Consider the following 19,525-nt stretch of genomic DNA (forward strand, 5'->3'; position numbering starts at 1 on the left):
CATCAGGTCAAAAGTCAAAAAGGGATAAACTCACCATGGCTGACGGTGTAGGAAGCGAGTCTGACAGAGATTTAGATTATGCTACCCAATGGAGCATAAATGTAGTATTGATCTCTGAGGCAGAAAGAACGAGTTAGCTGCTAAAGCTAATGCTGCACACGAGCTGAAATCTCTGTTTTTCCTGACTTTTTAAACTGTTTCAGCTTATACAGGGTTCCCGCGGGGTCTTAAAAAGTCTTAAAAGCATTGAATTTATGAATTGGGAAATAATACCTTAAAAAGACTTGAAAAAGTCTGGAATTTTGATATCTGGGTCTTGAAATTTGTGCAGTAACTTCAGGTATCACATTTACCTCTCTAAAGTTTCCATTTGTCAACCACTATTATTTTGATTAAATAACGTAATAGCCTAAATAAACAGTGGCGGAACCAATAATTGAGAACGCAACGCCGCCCGGATCCGAACACTTCACTTTGCGACAGACTGACCTAAACTTCTCTCTCTACGTCCTCTCGTCAACGTCGACTGGGACGCACATCGCATGTAGACCCACTTCATGCTGAGGTTATGGGGAAATGTAAATTTAATGAAGCGTGGCAAGATAAACAAGCATTTTGTCACTGGTTAAAACCGGTGGACAACAACGTATTTGAGGCTTTTTGTACAGTATGCAAAAAAAAGATTCAGCTTGGTAACATGGGTGTGAAGGCTTTGGAGTCTCATGCCAAGTCAGGTAAGCACATCAACTCTATCAAAGCTAAGGAGAAAACACTTTCCATCGACGGAGTGTTTCAACCTGCTAACGTTAGCCAGCTAACTGTTAACGCGCCTGAAGCAGAAGATAGCGTTAACCAACCAGCTGCTTGCGCTAGCACAGCCCCTCCAGTTACGACCGCTAACGGTAGAGTGGATCTGCGCACAACTTTTGGATTCACACCTACAATGAAAGCAGAGGTGTTGTGGACTCTTAACACCATCGCCAAACATCAGTCCTACAATGGAAATGAGGGTATTTCAGAGCTTTTCAAAAGCATGTTCCCTGATTCCGACATCGCTACCACGTTTACTTGTGGGTCCGACAAAACGGCATACATAGCCAAGTTTGGTTTAGCGGTTCACATCAAAGAGGAATTGGTGTCCAAAGTAAACAAATCGCCGTTCGTTCTTATGTTCGACGAGAGCCTCAACGAGACAACAAAAAACAAACAGCTGGATGTGCATGTTCGCTTCTGGGACGAGGGACAGGTTCAGTCCAGATACCTGGGCTCCCAGTTTATGGGACATTCCACTGCACAAGACCTGCTGTCACATCTCAAAGTAAGCATAACCTTTTTTATTCTAAATGTTTCTCAATCTATATTGATATAATTTTGTGGGCACACATCGTCCTGTAAAAGCAATGTCACATGACCAATTATGTACTTGCCTTAACAATGTTTATTTTTTATGTTTATGTACTTGGCAGACACTTTTATCCAAAGCAACATATAAAATACATAAAAAACAATCACTATAAAAATTCTAATAACTTATGGAAAGAATAATGTTGGTACAAGTAGAATACATAAATGGTCGTCTGTAAGGTTCCTAATCAGTCCTTTTTCATAGCACAGATGCACAAGTGAACAGATGTGTCATGTACTCTAAAAATGTTGGAATTGATTCAGTAAATTTTTTTGGTCTTTTGAAAATCTAAAATATAACTGACCCAAGTATACAACTGTGCTTATAGTATAATGATGTGTAGTACTAGTATTGTGTGTGTGTGTGTGTGTGTGTGTGTGTGTGTGTGTGTGTGTGTGTGTGTGTGTGTGTGTGTGTGTGTGTGTGTGTGTGTGTGTCTCTAACAATGTGTGCTGCTCATCTTGAGTAACCAAATGCAACCCTTTTTAAGGAATGTATGGACAAACTGGACCTCAGACACTTGGTGTCCATTTCAATGGATGGGCCCAGTGTGAACTGGAAACTCTTCGACATTTTCCAGAAAGATCAATCTGAGCAGTACGGAGGTGAGGAGTTTATAATGCCATTACTGTGTGTGTGAGTATGTATATGACCCATTTGTAATTATAAAAATTAATTTTATTTGTTGTGCACTTTTACATTGAATAAACTATTTAAACGTGCTACAGAGCATTGCTACATAGAATTTGTTTTTTTAATATCAAGTTTCCAATGAAACCTTCAGGTGTTCAGCTCATTTGTGTGGGGAGCTGTGGCTTACACACGCTACACAACGCATTCAAGTGTGGGTTCAGTGCATGGCAGCTGGACAAGTTGCTGAGAGCAATGCACACATTGTTTCACAATGTGCCTGCCAGGAGAGAGGATTACATCACCATAACCAAGTCCAGTGTGTTCCCCCTGTCTTTCTGTGCCCATCGTTGGGTAGAAAACCTTCCGGTTGTGGAGAGAGCCTTGGCTGTCTGGCCATCACTTCTCCTGTACATGGAAGCTGTGAAAACAAAGAGACTCTCCAACCCTGGGACAGGTAGGCCCTTCTTAAATGCTGTGAATAGGTCTGTGACTGTGTCCTAATCAGTGGTGGAAAGAGTACTGAAAATCTGTACTCTAGTACAAGTACTGTTATTTTGCTAAAATATTTCTCAGAGTAAAAGTACTGGTGTTAGAGAAATACTCCAGTAAAAGTCCAAAGTAATCAGAGTTAGGGCTGGGCGATATATCGAATATACTCGATATATCGCAGCTTGTAGTCTGTGCGGTGTTGAAAATGACCATACCGTTAAACTCGCGGACTTTTTTTTTTTTTTTTTTTTTTTTAAATATCTTAGTGGCATTATGCACAAAAGGTGCACTTAAATTTAGTGTTGTTTTGAAATGTCATCTTAATGACAATATGCACAAAAGGGCACTATTTGTTTTAAAATATTGTAGTGGCATTATGTACAAAAAGTGCACTTTAATTTTGTGTTTTGAAATGCCATGTGAGTTGCATCCTGCACTAATGTCTTGTTTTGAAATGTCTCTGTGACAATTTTGCACAGAACGTGCACTTTCTGTTGACAATTTTATGTTTGAGCCACTCACTGTTTAATAAATACAGTTATGTCAACTTTGACTTAGTTGTGATATCCCCTTTTTTGCATGAAAGTTTAAAATTGGCATATATTAATGCAGTATGATCAAGAATGTTTTAATGTAGACATATAGAATCATCATACTGGTGTGATTTTGTGCATCAAAGTGTTAATTCAAGGGTAATGCAAAATATCGAGATATATATCGTGTATCGTGACATGGCCTAAAAATATCGCCCAGCCCTAATCAGAGTATTAGTTCCTTTTAACGGCTGATGTCACCGTCACTTCTCCAGACTAGGGCTGGAAATTGTGTGTTTTCCTTTACCAAAAGTTAAAACACCAACAATCTATTCATCATTAATCATTGATAAGATACAAAACAAGTGTTTTTCCCTCATTTTTCCCTCATTTGAAGTTTTTGTTTCCTTATTCAGTAAATGTCTCCGGCAGACAAAAAACTAAATGACATGAGGAGCCGCGACTATTGATTAAATATCCATGAATCCATTTTAACTGGTTAAATTCTTCATTCAGAATCAATGAAAGATCAATCATTAACGTCCATTTTTTGTTTGGTTTTGTTTTCCGTCCTCATGACCCGGTTTCCATCGGCTTGTTTGCTATCAGATCACCTTACTGGCTACAAAAATGCAGATAAAAGCTTTGGATAGGAATTAAAATTGGACTCAGTACTCAACTATGATTTTAAAAGTAACTTAGTAGATTACATGGATTAATGAATACTTAAGTACAAGTAAAACTACAGACTTGAAAATCTACTCATAAAAGTACAACTACCCCCAAAAAACTACTTAATTACAGTGATCTGAGTATTTGTAATTAATTACTTCCACCTCTGGTCCTAATCCTGGTGTTGGTATGGCCTTGTCATAGTTTTTGTAATATGGCTAAGTTGAAATTCTCCTGCCTCTCTGTCTGTCTGTCTGTCTCTTTCTCAGCATCCTATGACACAGTTGCAGCAGCCATAAAGGATCCACTCATCTTGGCCAAATTGCAGTTCTACGCAGCACTTGCCAGGACCTTCACTCCCTTCTTGAAAAAATATCAGACAGATAATCCTGTGCTCCCATTCCTCCCCAAGGATCTCACCGAGTTGATGATGGTGATAATTTACATAACGTTATAATAACCACTGATTGGGCTCAGTTGATACATTTTAACAACATGGGGTTTGTGGTTAGGATGTCTAGTAGAAATAGTGGCTACATTGTGCATCATCATCAGACAATTTGATGTTGGTGATTAATGTGCCACACCCGACATTTCTGTGTTTGTCTGTTGACAGAGTCTACTCAGACGTTTCATAAAGAGAGAAGTCCTCCACGATATCACTGCCCTGCAGCTGACCAAACTGGATGTTACAGACAAGACCATCTGGCTCAGCCCACAAGACATCAGCATTGGTCTAGGTGCAGAGTCGGTCCTTAAGGTAGTGTGATGTTTTCAAAAGATCGTTTAACAAATGGTTAGGCTGAACCAGGTCAGTGAAGACATGTTCTATATTCATGGCTAATTTCTCTGTAGAGCATCAAAGGTGCAGAGCTCAGGGTGCTAGAGTTCAAGAGAGAGTGCATGCAGGGACTGTGTAACATCATCAGGAAAGTGCAGGACAAGAGCCCCCTCAAGTATCTGACTGTTAGGCAGTTGGTGTGCCTGGATCCGTCAGTAATGTACAGAGAACCCGAAAGATGCAGGAATCACATGAAAGGGCTGGTTCAGAGGTTTCTTCAGGATAAACAGCTAACTGATACTTCTGCAGGTAGGAATAAGAGGCAAATTATAGACTTCACAAGAATTTATCCTCAATCTGATTTGCTGGTAATGCCCAATGATTTATCAATGTTTTTCTCTATTTTTTCTCATCTGTTTTGTCATAGGGGACGTCATACTGCAGCAGTTTGACAGTCTCCTGTCCTTGGAGAGCAGGAGTGAGGACTTCCTCTCCTTTCCTCCCATGCAGAAGAGGCTGGACGTCTTCCTGTGCAGTGCCATGGAGCCTTATCCAGAGCTGTGGGCCTTCTGCAAGAAGCTGCTCATCCTCTCCCACGGCCAAGCTACGGTTGAACGTGGATTCTCCATCAATAAAGAGGTTGAGTCAGATAACTTGAAGGAGGACACTGTGGTCACACGGAGACTGGTGTGTGACTACATCATACAACATGGAGGTGTTACCCAGGTAAGATGACCCCTGCCTGGACTAGTAATATGTTGTTGACTTAAAAGTTGATAGAATCAACATACATAGTTGGTCTCTTGAGTTTGTCACTGACTCTGGTTCTCTTTTCTCAACCCGATACCCAGGTTCCACTCAGTAAACAGCTACTGGCAAGTGTAGCAAGAGCTAGGACAAGGTATCGTATCCATCTTGAGACCAATAGAAAGAACAAGGAGGCAAAAGACCAGGCTCTCAAGAGGAAGGAGGCAGAGGACTGTCTTCAGGAGTTGAAGGTGAAGCGAAGATGCATACAGGAGGTATCTGAGGGTCTGGCTAGGGATGCGGACAGGCTGGCTGAGGAGGCTGAAGCGAAGGCAGGGAGCAAAATGACTGACCTGATCACCAGGTCCAACATCCTGCGGAGAGGCCATAAGGAGAAGTTGGCAGAAATGGCTCTCCTTGATAAAGAGATCACTGCTAAGAGTGCAGAACTTAGGGGTTGATTGTGTGATCGTAATCTTATTTATTGTTGAGTTTATTTTAATTGTGTATTGCTCAAGAGTGTACTCCCCATATTCCCAGCATGGAATAAGTAGATTGGTTAATGTTAGCAATGTTAAAAAAACAACTTAACTGTGTTAAGCAATCTTTTTTTTTTTTGTGGTCTGCTGAAAATTTCTTTGGTTTTTCACACCTCTGTTTGGCTTGTTGTCTGTGGTCTGTGCTGTGGTGTTGTAGCGTAAGTAGGCCTACTCACTATTATGCTGCAATATTACATAATTCTTCCGTAATGCTTTACGCAGTCCACATTTTCACATTTGTTTGAGAAATAAATGATCAAACAAAAAAAAGTGTTTTTCTTTGCCGGTAGGTCTGTGAAATATGCCGTGAAATAGGTATTAAATTTTTATATAAATGGTCTTAAAAAGGACTTAAAAAGACTTGAATTTGACTTGAAGAAACCTGTAGGAACCCTGTTATAGCGTCACTCCAGTTCACTCATCGACCAGTCCATCTTCCTTCAAATTTGTAAATTGAATTAAAATAATACCTTAATAAAAACAATCATGGACCTGGTTAGTGCATACCTGTTAAGTATCCCATTTTGGCCGGGAAACTCCAGTATTTTACCCCTCTTTCCCACCATCTTCCCGTATTAGTATTTTCCCGTAAATATCCAGTATTTTAATGTAATAATAATTAAAAGATGCCTTACTAAACTGAACGCTGTCACTAGCCTCGCGAGAACTTCAACCTGAAATGGCCTGAGTGACAGTTCTCGCGAGATTAGTGCTGACAGTGGCAACAAACCCGGAAACTACTCAGAACAGAGATGATGAATGAAGACGTTCTGGTGAAAAAAACAAAGAACTGGTGTAAATATGTTGTAAAATGTGACAGAGTTTATCTTCATAAAGAGCAGCAGGATGTGACACAGTTACACGTTCTGTTAGATTAATAACTGAGATTATAACGTCTACCACAGCAAAAGGAAACAATGTAAGTCACCATGAAAAATCAGCCAATCACACGCTCCACAAATATAAACTGCTTTATAAAATGTTAAAGAATATAAAGTCTGTAATAAATGTGTCTAATAAGTCATTAGTGAATATCAGAGAACCACATGAGTGAGCATGAGAAATTATAAGAAAATATTTAATAAAATAAAATGTTAATGTCTAAATTAAAGACAAGCAATGTGAAATTAACAGTGAATATGCAATGTGTTGATTTGTATATAAACTGTAAGTATATTAAATAAACACTTGTGCTTCATATACACATTTATGTTTTTATTTAGGCTGTTTTATAATTTAGGAATTAGGGCTGGGCGATATATCGAGATTCAAGAGTTTTCTATTTTGGCAATATAGAAAACTATAATATTTCATATATATATAGCCTTAGGCTCACCATCATGTTAAAATGAAAAAATAGCAAATTCAAGTCCTGCTCATTCAACCTGAACAGATCTTGATTGCACTTCATTTTTCATGTTATTTTGATGTATAAAAAAACAAGAGCCAGGTAAACCTCATATTGTTTATTGAAAATGTGTATGCGTATTGGAAATGAGAGCAGAAAAGTTAACATTCTGTTAATTTGTACTAAGGTGTTGGTTGGACTTTATTCAAATAAAATGTGAATCAATTAGTATTCAATGTTGTTTACTTGTTTGTTTATGATTTTATAGACAATTCTCTTACAAGAATCATCAGGAATCTATGAAAGCTCGCCCGTACTGTCCAGTATTCAGGGATTTATTTCACTCACACTGGTCACATCATTATTTTGGCTAAAAAGTTACTGAATTGATTTCAAGTCACTGAATCCTTTCAGATCAAATCTTTCCAAATTAACCAATATTATCCATGCATCGAATCGGTAACAATGAGTCGTAATTCAGAACCCTCAGAAGTAAATGACAAACAATGTACACATCTAATAATTCCAGTTTGTAACTGAACAGAAGTGCTGTATTTATATTTTATACCACAAAGGCTACACAGTGTCAGTGTTAATAATGATCCCAAAAAGTGCTGAGCACGTTCCCTGCCATGCTATGGAAATAAAAACAAAAGCAGAGACAGTTGGAGGGCTGCTTACCCAGCCATGACGATGAAGAAGTCCAGCCTGTTCCAGGTGTCACCGAGGTAACATTGGTGGCCAAAGATCCCCAGAGCCACCATCTTCACCACCATCTCCAATGCAAAGAAGATGTAGATAAATGCATCAAAAGCCTGTGAGGACAAAAGAAAAAAAACGAGTAATTATACTAATATAATTAGAACTGGCAGTGTTCCAACAGACGGCATCTTTATCTTGTCGTTACACTGGTGGCTCTTGATGGAGCTTCTTCTGTTAATTAGAGGTGGTGAAAACTGAACATATGCTGTTTCATGTAAACCTGCCACATGAAGATTCTTGAAGTCTTCCTTTATTCTGTCTAAGCAATTTTTCTACCATTAAAGTCTTTCTTCTTTTCAAAAGCTACATTTCAAAATATACCTCAATATTATTTTATTCATTTTCTGACCAGCTTATTCCTGTTTAGGGTTCGGTCTAACAATGGCTAGGCTGGGTTACACCCTGTACAGGATACCAGTCCATTTCAGGTAACGTATTACTCATACTAAGTGTGACATCAAAATGAGTATGTAGTGCGTTCACATTAGATATGACGGAAAGATTGAGTACGCGAAAAATACCCGAATGTATATTATATGAAAAAAAAATTAAAGTATGCACGATGGACACACTCGTAACCGCCCCATTGTGAGTGGAACGTAAAATCGTCCTGCGACCAGCTTCAAGCTAAAAATCAAACATCCCTATTTCAAAACAAAAGCATCTCTTCTTGTCTTGTCCTCCATTAGTTTTTAACGCTTTTGGAAATAGGGCTCTTGTTTTGAAGTTAACCGGAAGTTTTGCCAGTAGCACAATGCTGATTTTGCGGGTCTCCGAAAAGTCGGCATAAAATGTGTTTCCGTGAATTTTACGAATCAAATGACCAGATGCTGATATTTTACTTGGTGACTTTGACTGATATCCGAAGTTTCTGAGAAATCTATGTTTATGTATGATTCTTTTGAAATGCAAAAAAAAATTCCGAACCAGTCTTTTACTATTGTCTACTGCTGGTGGTTATTCATATACATTAATGTATATAATCCCTCCTTCATCCTATAGAACCCTATACAAATGGAAACAAGCACCGTGATCACCCAGCCAATAGGCTTCGACTTCCTGTTTTTGAGACTGTCAATCAAAGTGAATGTGGAACTGTGCACGGAAACAAGGCAGCGTGTCACAACAGCAAACAGGTAAATATGATTTTGGCTCTTACCTGACCCATAGACCTATAGCAATGCGACCCGATGCAACCTTATTATGTTCTGCGATGCGCATGCAGAAAAGTAGAGGCGTGGCTTATGGTAGATTGGCAGAGGCAGGGGGAGAAAGTGAGGCTGTTTAGGGCGGGACATCAAGACGTTTCTCAGAGACTCCGGATATCAGCTTTAATATTCTTTCAGAACTTTCGTGCTAACACCATTATTTCCTACCTTGACATATTTTGACAAAATAGTCGTTTTTACACAAAAACAAAATGTAGCACTTGTCTCCATTTCTATAAAGGTTTTTATACAACCTAGTGTTGTGTTCAAGACCACACTATCCAAGACCAAGACTTGCCCGAGACCAGAATGCACCGAGACCAAGACAAGAGCAAGACTTCCAGGAGCCGAGACCGAGTCAAGACCGAGACAAGCCGAGACCAAGACCATGAACATTTTTTTTTTTTTTTATTTAAAAAATATATAAATAAATAAACTTATTACAAGGTTTGACAGTTAAATAGCATTCTCTCTTTAGTTTTAGTTTCTTTTAAATACTACTACAATACTACAACCTATTAGGATCTAATCACCATTAATGTGTCTTTGTATCAGATTGGAAAGAGAATCATTGGAATTAGTTTTTAAAACACTAATAACACAAATACTGCATTACACAATTGACATTTACAGGTCATTCACTTTTTCAGGTGTCAGACAGAGGGTGAAGAGCCAAAGATTCAACACTGAATCACTGCAGCAGAAATCATAAACTGGGAATACTGTCTATGAGGAGGTGATTTTATCCCCACTCACTATTGATGAGAAATCTCAATTTTGCGTCCACAGCTAAGAACCATAAATCGTGTGTGAAATTTAGCAGATTTATTTATGCTGCAGTGGAACATGATGTTTTTCTCTGTCATAGAGAAAACCAATGAGGGAAAAGCTCTGATGTGTTTTTTTCTTCTTTACATTTAGATATTGTCTGTTTGTTGCTGTGAGTTATTTTTAAAGATCCCAACGCCTCAAAGCAGCTGCAGATCGTTCTTTTGTTGTCATATGAATGGCAGGATCAGCATGTATAAGAATGTAACCCCATACTCGGGGGCACAGTCTGAGTGTTTTGTAAACATGTGTGGATGGCTTATGATGTGTGCGCCTTGTAAAGACTCACAGTTCCTCAGACAGAAAACCGTACGTGAAGATTTAGAAAGTGAAATTCAATGGGAAAGACGAGAAAACCACTCTAACATGCTGTCTCAGTGATGTTTGGATAAATAATGCAGCCTACACGCTTCACATGTAATCCACGAGTCAATCGCTGTCATGCTCTGCACTGAGTGAAAAAGGAACGCATCCATCATCGTGTTCATTGCTGTCGCCAACGTTGCCCTCAGTCATCATATCAAACTTCATCAACATGATTTACAAAGATGTTAAACTGATATAAATGGGAGCTGTTGAGGAGGCAGATATCTTGGTACTTATTTGGCGGTGGTGGGGAACATCGCAACTAGGTCATCTGGAAAGTGGTTGTAGAGTTACATGAGTCTCACTCCACATTTGACTGACAAACTCATCAGCATACAAAGCCAAAGGTAGTGTGAGGACAAGTATTCACTTGGTAATAAAACAGGATATAATAAGGGGGATTAGATGCAGTTTCCGACTGATGGATCAAAGATAAAAGAAAAGTATCCAATCCATTCATTCAACCAAGAAGATATAAACAAGTTAGTTAAATAAAATCAAGTAATCCGCTGAAGACCATTACTTCCTCAGCAGCAAAGGGTGACTTTAGATTACCATATCTTGATCGTGAAATATGTTGAATATCCAATTTTAAAGAAAAGTACAATACTGTTGCACCATTTATTCTCACAGAAGCTGGAGAAAAATATGTACAAAATAAAACTTGTTAAAATATTTTAAAAAAACATATGTTTTTTTTACTTTATTTATAGAGCACACATTTAAAAAAAAAAAAAAAAAAAAACTCTAAGGGCTTGTATAAGAGTTCTACCCCTTTCAGTAAAAGCAAACAATTTAAAATAATAAACACTTAAATGCACAATTAAACAGTGACACATGAGGACAAAGACAAATCAAAAGACAATGCAAATATTGAACAAAATATTAATTAAAAAAAAAAAAAAAAATTTGTCCACTGTCTTAGAAAGCCATTCCTCTTCTAAGCTCCACCCCCTTCTTCCCCTCCTGTTTGTGCATCAAAATAAATAATGAGCGGTCCAACAGAAAGACATCAACCTCTTCATCGAAGACCGAATAGCAGGCATTGGTTGTAGTTTTTCCAGGATTCCAGCTGCTTCAGAGTGCTGATAATTTTCCTTCTTTTTTCTGAATACATAACGTATGAACTAGTTATTAATAAGTAGTAATAGATTTGATTTATATAGCGCTTTTTTTCCGAGACTCAAAGCGTGCTACAGAAACATTCATTCACACCAGTCATACCGGTGGTGGTAAGCTTCATTGCAGCCACAGCTGCTCTGGGTTCTATGGATAATGTGCCTTGCCCAAGGATACATTGATAATGACTTGGAGAGAGCTGGATTTTAACCTCCAACCCTTTGGCTATTGGGTGATCCACTCTACCACTGAGCCACAGTCGCACCATTTCACCCAGAATAACAAAAAACGTTTTTATGGACAGAATTGCAAACTATACCTTTAAATATTCTGTAAAGCAAAAGTAGAAAATATACAAGCACTGCAACCACTGTATAGCATTAACATTGTGATCATTGATCACAATCTAATGTTGGTAACACTTTACTTGAAATCTTATACATACGGCTAACATTACGCTGCCATTATCTGTCATTAGCATGAAGGTGTCATGAAGGCTGTCATTATGACACATTTCGCTGAATGATGACACCTTTGGAGCTATGTTGGCATTTTCTGGGTTAGGTTGAGGGATCTAGTCGGGTTAGGTAGGGTTAAGGTTAGGATAGGGGACTAAAGGTAAGGCACAGGCAACAGGATGTTTTTACTGTTAAAAAAAACTTCTATTCTGTTTAAACATTTCTCTTGGTATGTGTGTGTATACACATTTTCATTAGAAAACCAAATTAAAACTTAAAATAAATAAAATTGGGCGAACGGTGGTTTAGTGGTTAGCATGTCCACCTCACAGCAAGAAGGTCCTGGTTCAAGCCCTGGGGTGGACACCTTGGTCCTTTCTGTGTGGAGTTTGCATGTTCTCCCTGTGGGTTTCCTCCGGATACTCCGGCTTCCTCCCACAATCCAAAAACATGACTGTTAGGTTGATTGGAGTCTCTACATTTCCCATAGGAGTGAATGTGAGTGTGAGTGGTTGTCTGTGTGTGTTGCCCTGTGATAGACTGGCACCCTGTCCAGGGTGTACCCCTGCCTAACGCCCACTGTGAGCCAGAGATAGGCACCTGGAGACCTACACGACGCTGAAAAACACGAACAAGCGGGTCTGAAAATGGATGGATGGATGGAAAAGGTTAGGAGGGGGTTTTGGTAAAAGTCGATTTTATGTTCATACTAGTTGAGTCAACGCCGACTAGTCGATGACGTCACCAAGAGCCAAAGCCAATGCTCACAGGGTGGCAGCCGAGTGTCAGCTTCAGTGAAGGAAGCCAAAGCTACCGTAAAAACAGCCCAAACAAAGTCTAAACGGCTCTGAGGAAGCCTCGGGGCTTAACAGTTACCGTAGACTCACGGTAGGTGAAGCAGCAGTATTACTGGGTTTATTTAGCTCCTTTAGCATTAGCTCCTTTAGCATGTCTCAGGGGCTGGATGTCTTCTGTCTTTCCCAGCTAACGGAGCCTCCGTCCTGCACTGCTGATGTTTTCCAGATCTGCTCAATACACAGACATGTTACCACTACAGCTAACGTTAGCATGTATATTAGCCGTAGTATCTGCCTACCAGCTGCAGTGTGAGCTCAGGTTTAGGAGGCTGATGATCACCATCTGTCAGTGTTGAGCAATACTAAAACGGGGAATAATTATGGGTCTGTCATTAAGGTCAAGAAAGAATAATAAAACATTAACAATGGCAAATCGCACACCTACATATCAGAGAATCAACGGGAGCGCACTGGTCCGGTAGTGGGAGGAGCACAAACCAGGAAGGAGCAAGAAACGCTTGATGTTGTGCTGCCTTGCCGTGCAGGGGTACTAGGACCCTCGTTTGCTGTGTTGCGCCGCCATCTTGGGCAAAAGTCAGGTACTGTGACTAGTCGACGTCACAAAAAGTCAGATACTGTGACTAGTCGACGTTACATGGACAAAGTCGCGAGACAACACTAAAGTCGACTAGTCGACTCGTTCACAAGTTTGTTCAACTACTAGTGGGGTTAGGATTAGGGTAGGGGGTTTGGGTAAATTATAGTTGGGAGGGATAGGTAGAGTTAAGGTATGGTAGGGTTAGATTTAAGGTTAGGGATGGGTAACAAAGGATTAGGGTTAGGGTCACAAACGACACTTAATGACAACCTTTGTGACACCTTACTCATACTAGTGTCAGGTTTCATGTCATAATAGTGACAGCGTAATGTCAGCCTTATGTATAAAACTTCAAGTAAAGTGTTACCATTTTGTTTTTACAGGTTAAGAGCTTCATCTTCACCCCTTAAAATTGTACACAATGTACTTTTCGAAGAAAGTATTTGATCCAATTAAACTTCTTTATTTGCTTGAATAAAAGGAGAAAGACACTTTTCCTTTACAGTAAATGTACTCTTGGTATACAACATTTTTAGACTCTAATGCCTAAATTTAGTGCTCCTTCTGCAGGAGAATTTGACGCTGTATCACAATTTAACCACAGCAAACAGATAAGATCAGTTGATATCCAAGGCTATTGTTTACATTGTTTGTGGTTGTTTGCTCCCCTCATAGACTGAGAGGTTTGGATGCTGCATTGCACAAAAGGGCCACAGTGGTATGTGCGGGCCACTCTGACTGTCTAAGCCCTGTCAGCAGAATCCCTCCTGTTACCCATAGCAACTAGACGAACGGGACCCCTCACGCTATCACGGGAGACAATATGCTTGTTAAAGAGCCAAACGCTGTAGGAAGGGAGAGAGGAGAGTGTGTGGGATGGGGGATTGGGAACATAGGGAGGAGTACAGTATATATGGCTTTAGATAGGGTGTGGGATAGAGACAGGAAAGGAGATACTGAAGCTGAGAGATGTTTTAGCGCAGTGTGGAAAATGCTTGTTTTAAATCAACGCCCAGGAAAGAAAACCTGACAGGATAAATAAACCAATTAGGTTCAACCTGGGGGGTTTCATTTGATTTTATAATCCACGTAATACACTGAAGGCAACACAATCAGTCAATACAACAGTGGGACCTGGGAAGCAAATAAGAAACCTTTTATGGATAAAAGTTTGTAATCAAAACCATAAGTTTACAAAGAGATATCCAGCTGTTATTGTTTTTTTTTTTTCTTTTTATTGAATAAGTTGTCTCTTTAATGTGATGGTTTAGTATCAATAGATAAGAACAAACTCAGTATGTGGTGTTGTAGTACAGAACAAAAACAAAGAAAAAGCTATTTCATGTGTACCTATGTAACTCTGTAACAACAAAAAAACATGGCTGTCTTTAAAATCCCAAAATATTTACATTTTAAGATTATAATTCTAGTTCTATGTGTCAAACTGTTGCAGGGTTTTGTTCCTGAACATATGCAGCGTCAATCAAACTGTGGCCTACGTACAGTATGCGTCAGTGATATTTTAGCTATCTGCAGACATCCAAACCAGCTATCCATTTTTTGACAAGCTTCCTCCTTTTTTCCAGGGTCGCGGGGTCGGCTGTATTCAATCATGCAGCTCTCAATGGGCGCTAGGTGGGGGTACACTATGGACAGGGCACCAGCCCATCACAGGGCAACACACAGAAAGACAAACAACCACTGACATTCACTCCATTTTAGAAACTCCAATCAACCTAATAGTCATGTTTTTGGATTGTTATGCCCTAACAATGGCCAAGTTTACATGGGAGCTTTAATTCCTCTTTAAAGTGGAATATAAGTGAATTCCTCTTTAACCTGACCTTGTAAACACTTAATTCCTAATGCTAATTTAATTTAGAATGAACCTAAGTGGCTGGTTTATTTTGTTTTTAATTCCGAATTAAATATTTCCTCTTTCTTGTAAACAGTTAACAACACTTAATTCCGCTTTAGGTTAATTCCAGTTGTTCTGCGCATGTGCGACGATGACGCGCTGGGTGACGACATAATCCAACATGGTGGCCTGGAATACAGCCAACGCTGTTTAATAAGAGCCTTAAAAGACATGGATATAATGAAAAAAGGGGATGGACGGAGGCGTAAACATGCGGACATTAACATGGACACATGGACTTATTAAACACATGGAGATCAGCAAACGGAACAGGCTTCGTTGGACGGGTGATACTAAAACCTGGAGACGGAGTAAATGTGTCCCATACTGCTGCTCAGGCTGTAATATCACCAAGTTTATCATTTTACCAGTTGTTAGAGCTACTATCTTTACCAGGGAGCTAATATTTACTCCTGGTTATTGTTATTGGGCTTTATTTACTGGTGATTAGTTCCTATCTCTCTTCCGCTCTGCAAACCAAAGTGTGTTATTGTTGAGCTGTTGCTTCAAAACTACCATCTAACTAAAAAGCAAGGGACGTCTGTGGGTGTGTGTGTGGATGTGTGTGGAGCAAATATCTCCCCGACGCGGTGCGAGTTGGACCTGAAACTCGGTCGACGGGTTCCAAATACCCCGAGTGTGTGTATCTGTTATTTTAGAGTAATTTGGTCATTTCAAAATGTTTATTTTAATTTTATTTCACTTCTGGACGGCCCCGAAATGAAACCTATTCAACTTTTGACCTTAGGGTGTGAGGGGGCGCTAGCGCACCATCTGCACTGCACAGCTCAAGAGTAAGAGCAAGAGTCACGTGTGCAGCCAGAGCCAATCGCTGCGCACACAGCTAAGTAGCTGTAAACACATGAGCGATAGAGAAGAAGATAGCTTAGACCGAGACACGGAGCTCTCTGAATAGATCGTTTGAAACCGTCAGCCACTGGTGAGTCTTTTAGAGACACGTTTCCCAACCCGTTCAATTCTCCATCTGGAAAACTGCGGATTCTCTGTGGTGCCGTGCATGGAAGCTAAGCTCTGACCACTCGGTTCAAAGGTAAAAAATGATTTTTGTTTTTAAAAAAAAGACAGCCGAATTGTAGATAATACTTTAATTTACTTACTCACTCATGTAGTTTGGAGCTTTACGTTTTGTTTTGCGCAGTTTTGTTACTTTTCTGATTTGCGCTACAATGTCTATGGAGTTTTGTTATCAGCGTCTCAAACGTTCACGGGAACACACAAGGTATTTATTTATTTGATGTGCGTTCATGGAGTCGGATGTAGACACACACACACACGGCTGATGCGCGTGCATGGAGGAGATGGATGTAGACACACGCGGCTGATGCGCGTGCACGGAGTAGATGGATGTAGACACACACATATACTTAGTGTGTGTGTTATAACAGATCTTCCCTGATCTGTTATAACTTTTGGCAGGTTATAAAACTCCACGTTTTTCACGGTTTGACCGATTAGTACAGCCAAAAACACGGCAATATTTCACCATTTCCTCTCAAAATTCGGGATTTCGCTTGTTTGTGTGCTGTTTGTAAACTGGCTGCTTATCTCCAAAATGGAGACTTCCGGGTTGATGACGCCTCCTGAAAACCCTCTATTATGTGTTTAAAGTGTACCGTACTTTTTAATGAGATGATCAGTCTCCATGTGTTTAAACCATCAGTAATAATATGTCTAGATAAGGATACGTGCGTATTGCCTCCGTTTACTGCACAGTATAAATGTCAATTAATTGATCATATATTAATGATGACAATAATAATGCCAAATTGACACTATTGCTTTTCGGGAGGGGCGTGCGGCGCAGTCTATTGGAGTGAACAGAGATGTCGTAACTCTCTCTCTAAATCACTCTAATTTTTACTAATGACTTTTTTCCGCCTGAATTTCAGCAATATTAATGAGTATAATGAGAGAAATTTCAGCAACTCTAGTGACTAGAATGCATTTAAAATCTATGTAATTGATGCAACATCAAGTGAACTACCTTTAAGCGACCCGACACGTGTGGAAATTTTCAACTTTGAGCGACTTCCAGCGACTCACGACTGAGTTGCTGGAAGTTGCTCAAAGTTGAAACTTTTCAAGTAACTTCGTGTGATGCTTTGTCGTGACATCCAATTGACAGTGAGTTTCTCAAGAAGCGCAACTATGTTCAAGTGTATTGAGGACCAAACCTGCCAAAATTTAAAATGAATGAATAATTAAATAAACGTGAAAAATGACAACAAAAAAAGAAAAAATATGGAAAAATTACAAAAGTACAAAAATAACTCATTTACATTTATATTTAGTTGTGGCACAAACCCTCAAAAATTAAAAATAAATTAATAAAAGAATCAAAATAAAAATAAAAATAATTTGTATAAAATAAATTATTAAAAACAAAAAAACAAATTAAAATAAATCATTGATAAATCACTTTTATCAACCTATATTTCATTTTTGAACAATATTTTTTGCATTTATTTATTAAATTTGGTCCTCCATACAAGCATCACGTACAATTGTTGTGCTCGGTGTGAACGCACCTTAAGATATTATCATTTAAAATAAACTAAATTATAACATAACGTAACCACTAGAGCGGACATGGGCTCGTCTGTGAACGGTCGCATTTACAGACCTTGGAGTCACTGTTAGATTGCCAATAAACAGGAAGAGATTCGTCACCTTTATAATAAGTATTGACTAGGCCACTGGGAGTGAGGCCCAAGGCCAAGGTAGGCTGACTTGATAATACTGTATCATGTTTTTCTGCAGTCAGTGCCTTCTCTTCGCCCTTTTCTGTCTTCTCTGTTTCAGGTGTCGTGAAGCTGATGATGGCAGTTCCTGATCTGTGGTTCACGGCTCAACTAGTCTGGGACACTCTGATGTTCTATCTCTCTATCCTGTTCTGTTGGTCCTTCTGTTCACTAACCCCAACCAGTCGACGCAGATGGCTGCCACCTCTGATCCTGATTCTGCTGGAGATTTCTGCCTGTTAAAAGGGAGTTGTTTCTTCCCACTGTCGCTAAATGCTTGTTCATGTGGTTCTTATTATGAATTTTATATTTTGATAAGCACATTGATACATAGCTCATAATTAAGATGCAATAGGCATAGACTGCCGGGGGGGGGGGGTCTGGCATGCTCGGTTGGAGAGAGGTTGGAGAGGGCGTTAAGAGAGAGGTCATTTAGGTTAGAGAGGGACCGGAGAGGGTCCCATTCCTCTCTCAAACACTCCCTCTATGTCTGCTTCTTCCCTTGTGTGTTTGCTCCTGTTCTCCTTCTGGCTTTTGTCTTGCAGGTCCGTGGGATCCTCAGTGTGGAGTTACAGAGTCTCAACAACTCTGTCTCCACCCTTTCCTCTGCACACACCCAACACAGCATAATGTGGATGGCTGTTCATCATAGGAATGGGATCCACACAAGGTTCCTGCTGCTTAACAGAAGGTTTTCCTTGCCGCCATGATGAATTCATGTTGGGTGTGGGATACATATGTATGTGTATATACGTATATATGCATATGTGTGTATCCATAAAATGAAGAGTCCGTCCTTAAGACTGCTCTACTGTAAAGTGTCTTGAGATACCATTGGTTATGATTTGGCGCTATACAAATAAAGATTGATTGATTGATTGAGATGACTGTTGTAAATTGCGCTATACAAATAAAGTTGAATTGAATAAGAAACTGACTGGTCTAAGATTGTTTTGTTTTGCCAGTTGATAAACATTAAATAGTAACTATTAATAGTAATTCATAATTTTCAAGATGTCCATAATTGTCCTTTGTGTTAATAGTATAGCACAATGAAAATGATCTGTGCATTAGGTGCTGCCGTAAATTACAGGTGAGACTGCTATCAAACAGCGTCATAGGCCAATTACAATGATTTATTGGCCATTAAGGTTGTGAATTTAAAGAGAAACAAATTCCAACAAGCTGCACAAAGACAATCTCCATCAGCATTTTTCTATCACAAAGGCTCCAGAGGCATTAGAACAAATGAAGTCCCAAATCCCTCTTTAGAGAGCAGGAGGAAATCCAAACACTCCAGCAGAGAAACGTGTTAATAGTACAGTGTGGCAGCAAAGCTTTACAACTATAACACAGACAGGAACGGTGGTGAGATGCTGACTACATTTCAAATAATTGATCATTTTGACACGTCTCATCCTCAGTCGTTTGCTAACATGCTGTTCTTAGACACATGCAAAAACAAAACTCTGAAATACAGAAGCTAATACTTTATACACAAAGGTTGAGTAGGGAGCACTGCTCCCCACCATCCCCTTTCATTTAATTGCACCTCATACATT

General features: G+C 39.4%; 1 protein-coding gene across 1 annotated transcript; it reads left to right on the forward strand.

Moving 5' to 3' along the window:
• Positions 1-214: 214 nt before the first annotated feature.
• On the forward strand, positions 215-5,887 carry LOC114468629 (uncharacterized). Its single transcript, XM_028455637.1, has 8 exons — positions 215-1,318; positions 1,896-2,010; positions 2,190-2,492; positions 4,002-4,165; positions 4,349-4,492; positions 4,588-4,822; positions 4,941-5,239; positions 5,365-5,887. The coding sequence occupies exons 1-8, from the start codon at positions 569-571 to the stop codon at positions 5,719-5,721; spliced, it is 2,367 nt and encodes a 788-aa protein (XP_028311438.1). The 5' UTR covers positions 215-568; the 3' UTR covers positions 5,722-5,887.
• The last annotated feature ends 13,638 nt before the right edge of the window (positions 5,888-19,525 follow it).

This window comes from Gouania willdenowi, chromosome 8 (genome assembly GCF_900634775.1).
Source record: "Gouania willdenowi chromosome 8, fGouWil2.1, whole genome shotgun sequence".
NCBI lineage: Eukaryota > Metazoa > Chordata > Actinopteri > Blenniiformes > Gobiesocidae > Gouania > Gouania willdenowi.

Bases quoted from the DNA above. Each gene is read 5' to 3' on its own strand.
- LOC114468629 (XM_028455637.1), top strand. From the start codon at position 569: ATGGGGAAATGTAAATTTAATGAAGCGTGGCAAGATAAACAAGCATTT. The intron at 4,166-4,348 runs GTGATAATTTAC...GTCTGTTGACAG, and splicing joins ATCTCACCGAGTTGATGATG to AGTCTACTCAGACGTTTCAT. The intron at 4,493-4,587 runs GTAGTGTGATGT...ATTTCTCTGTAG, and splicing joins GTGCAGAGTCGGTCCTTAAG to AGCATCAAAGGTGCAGAGCT.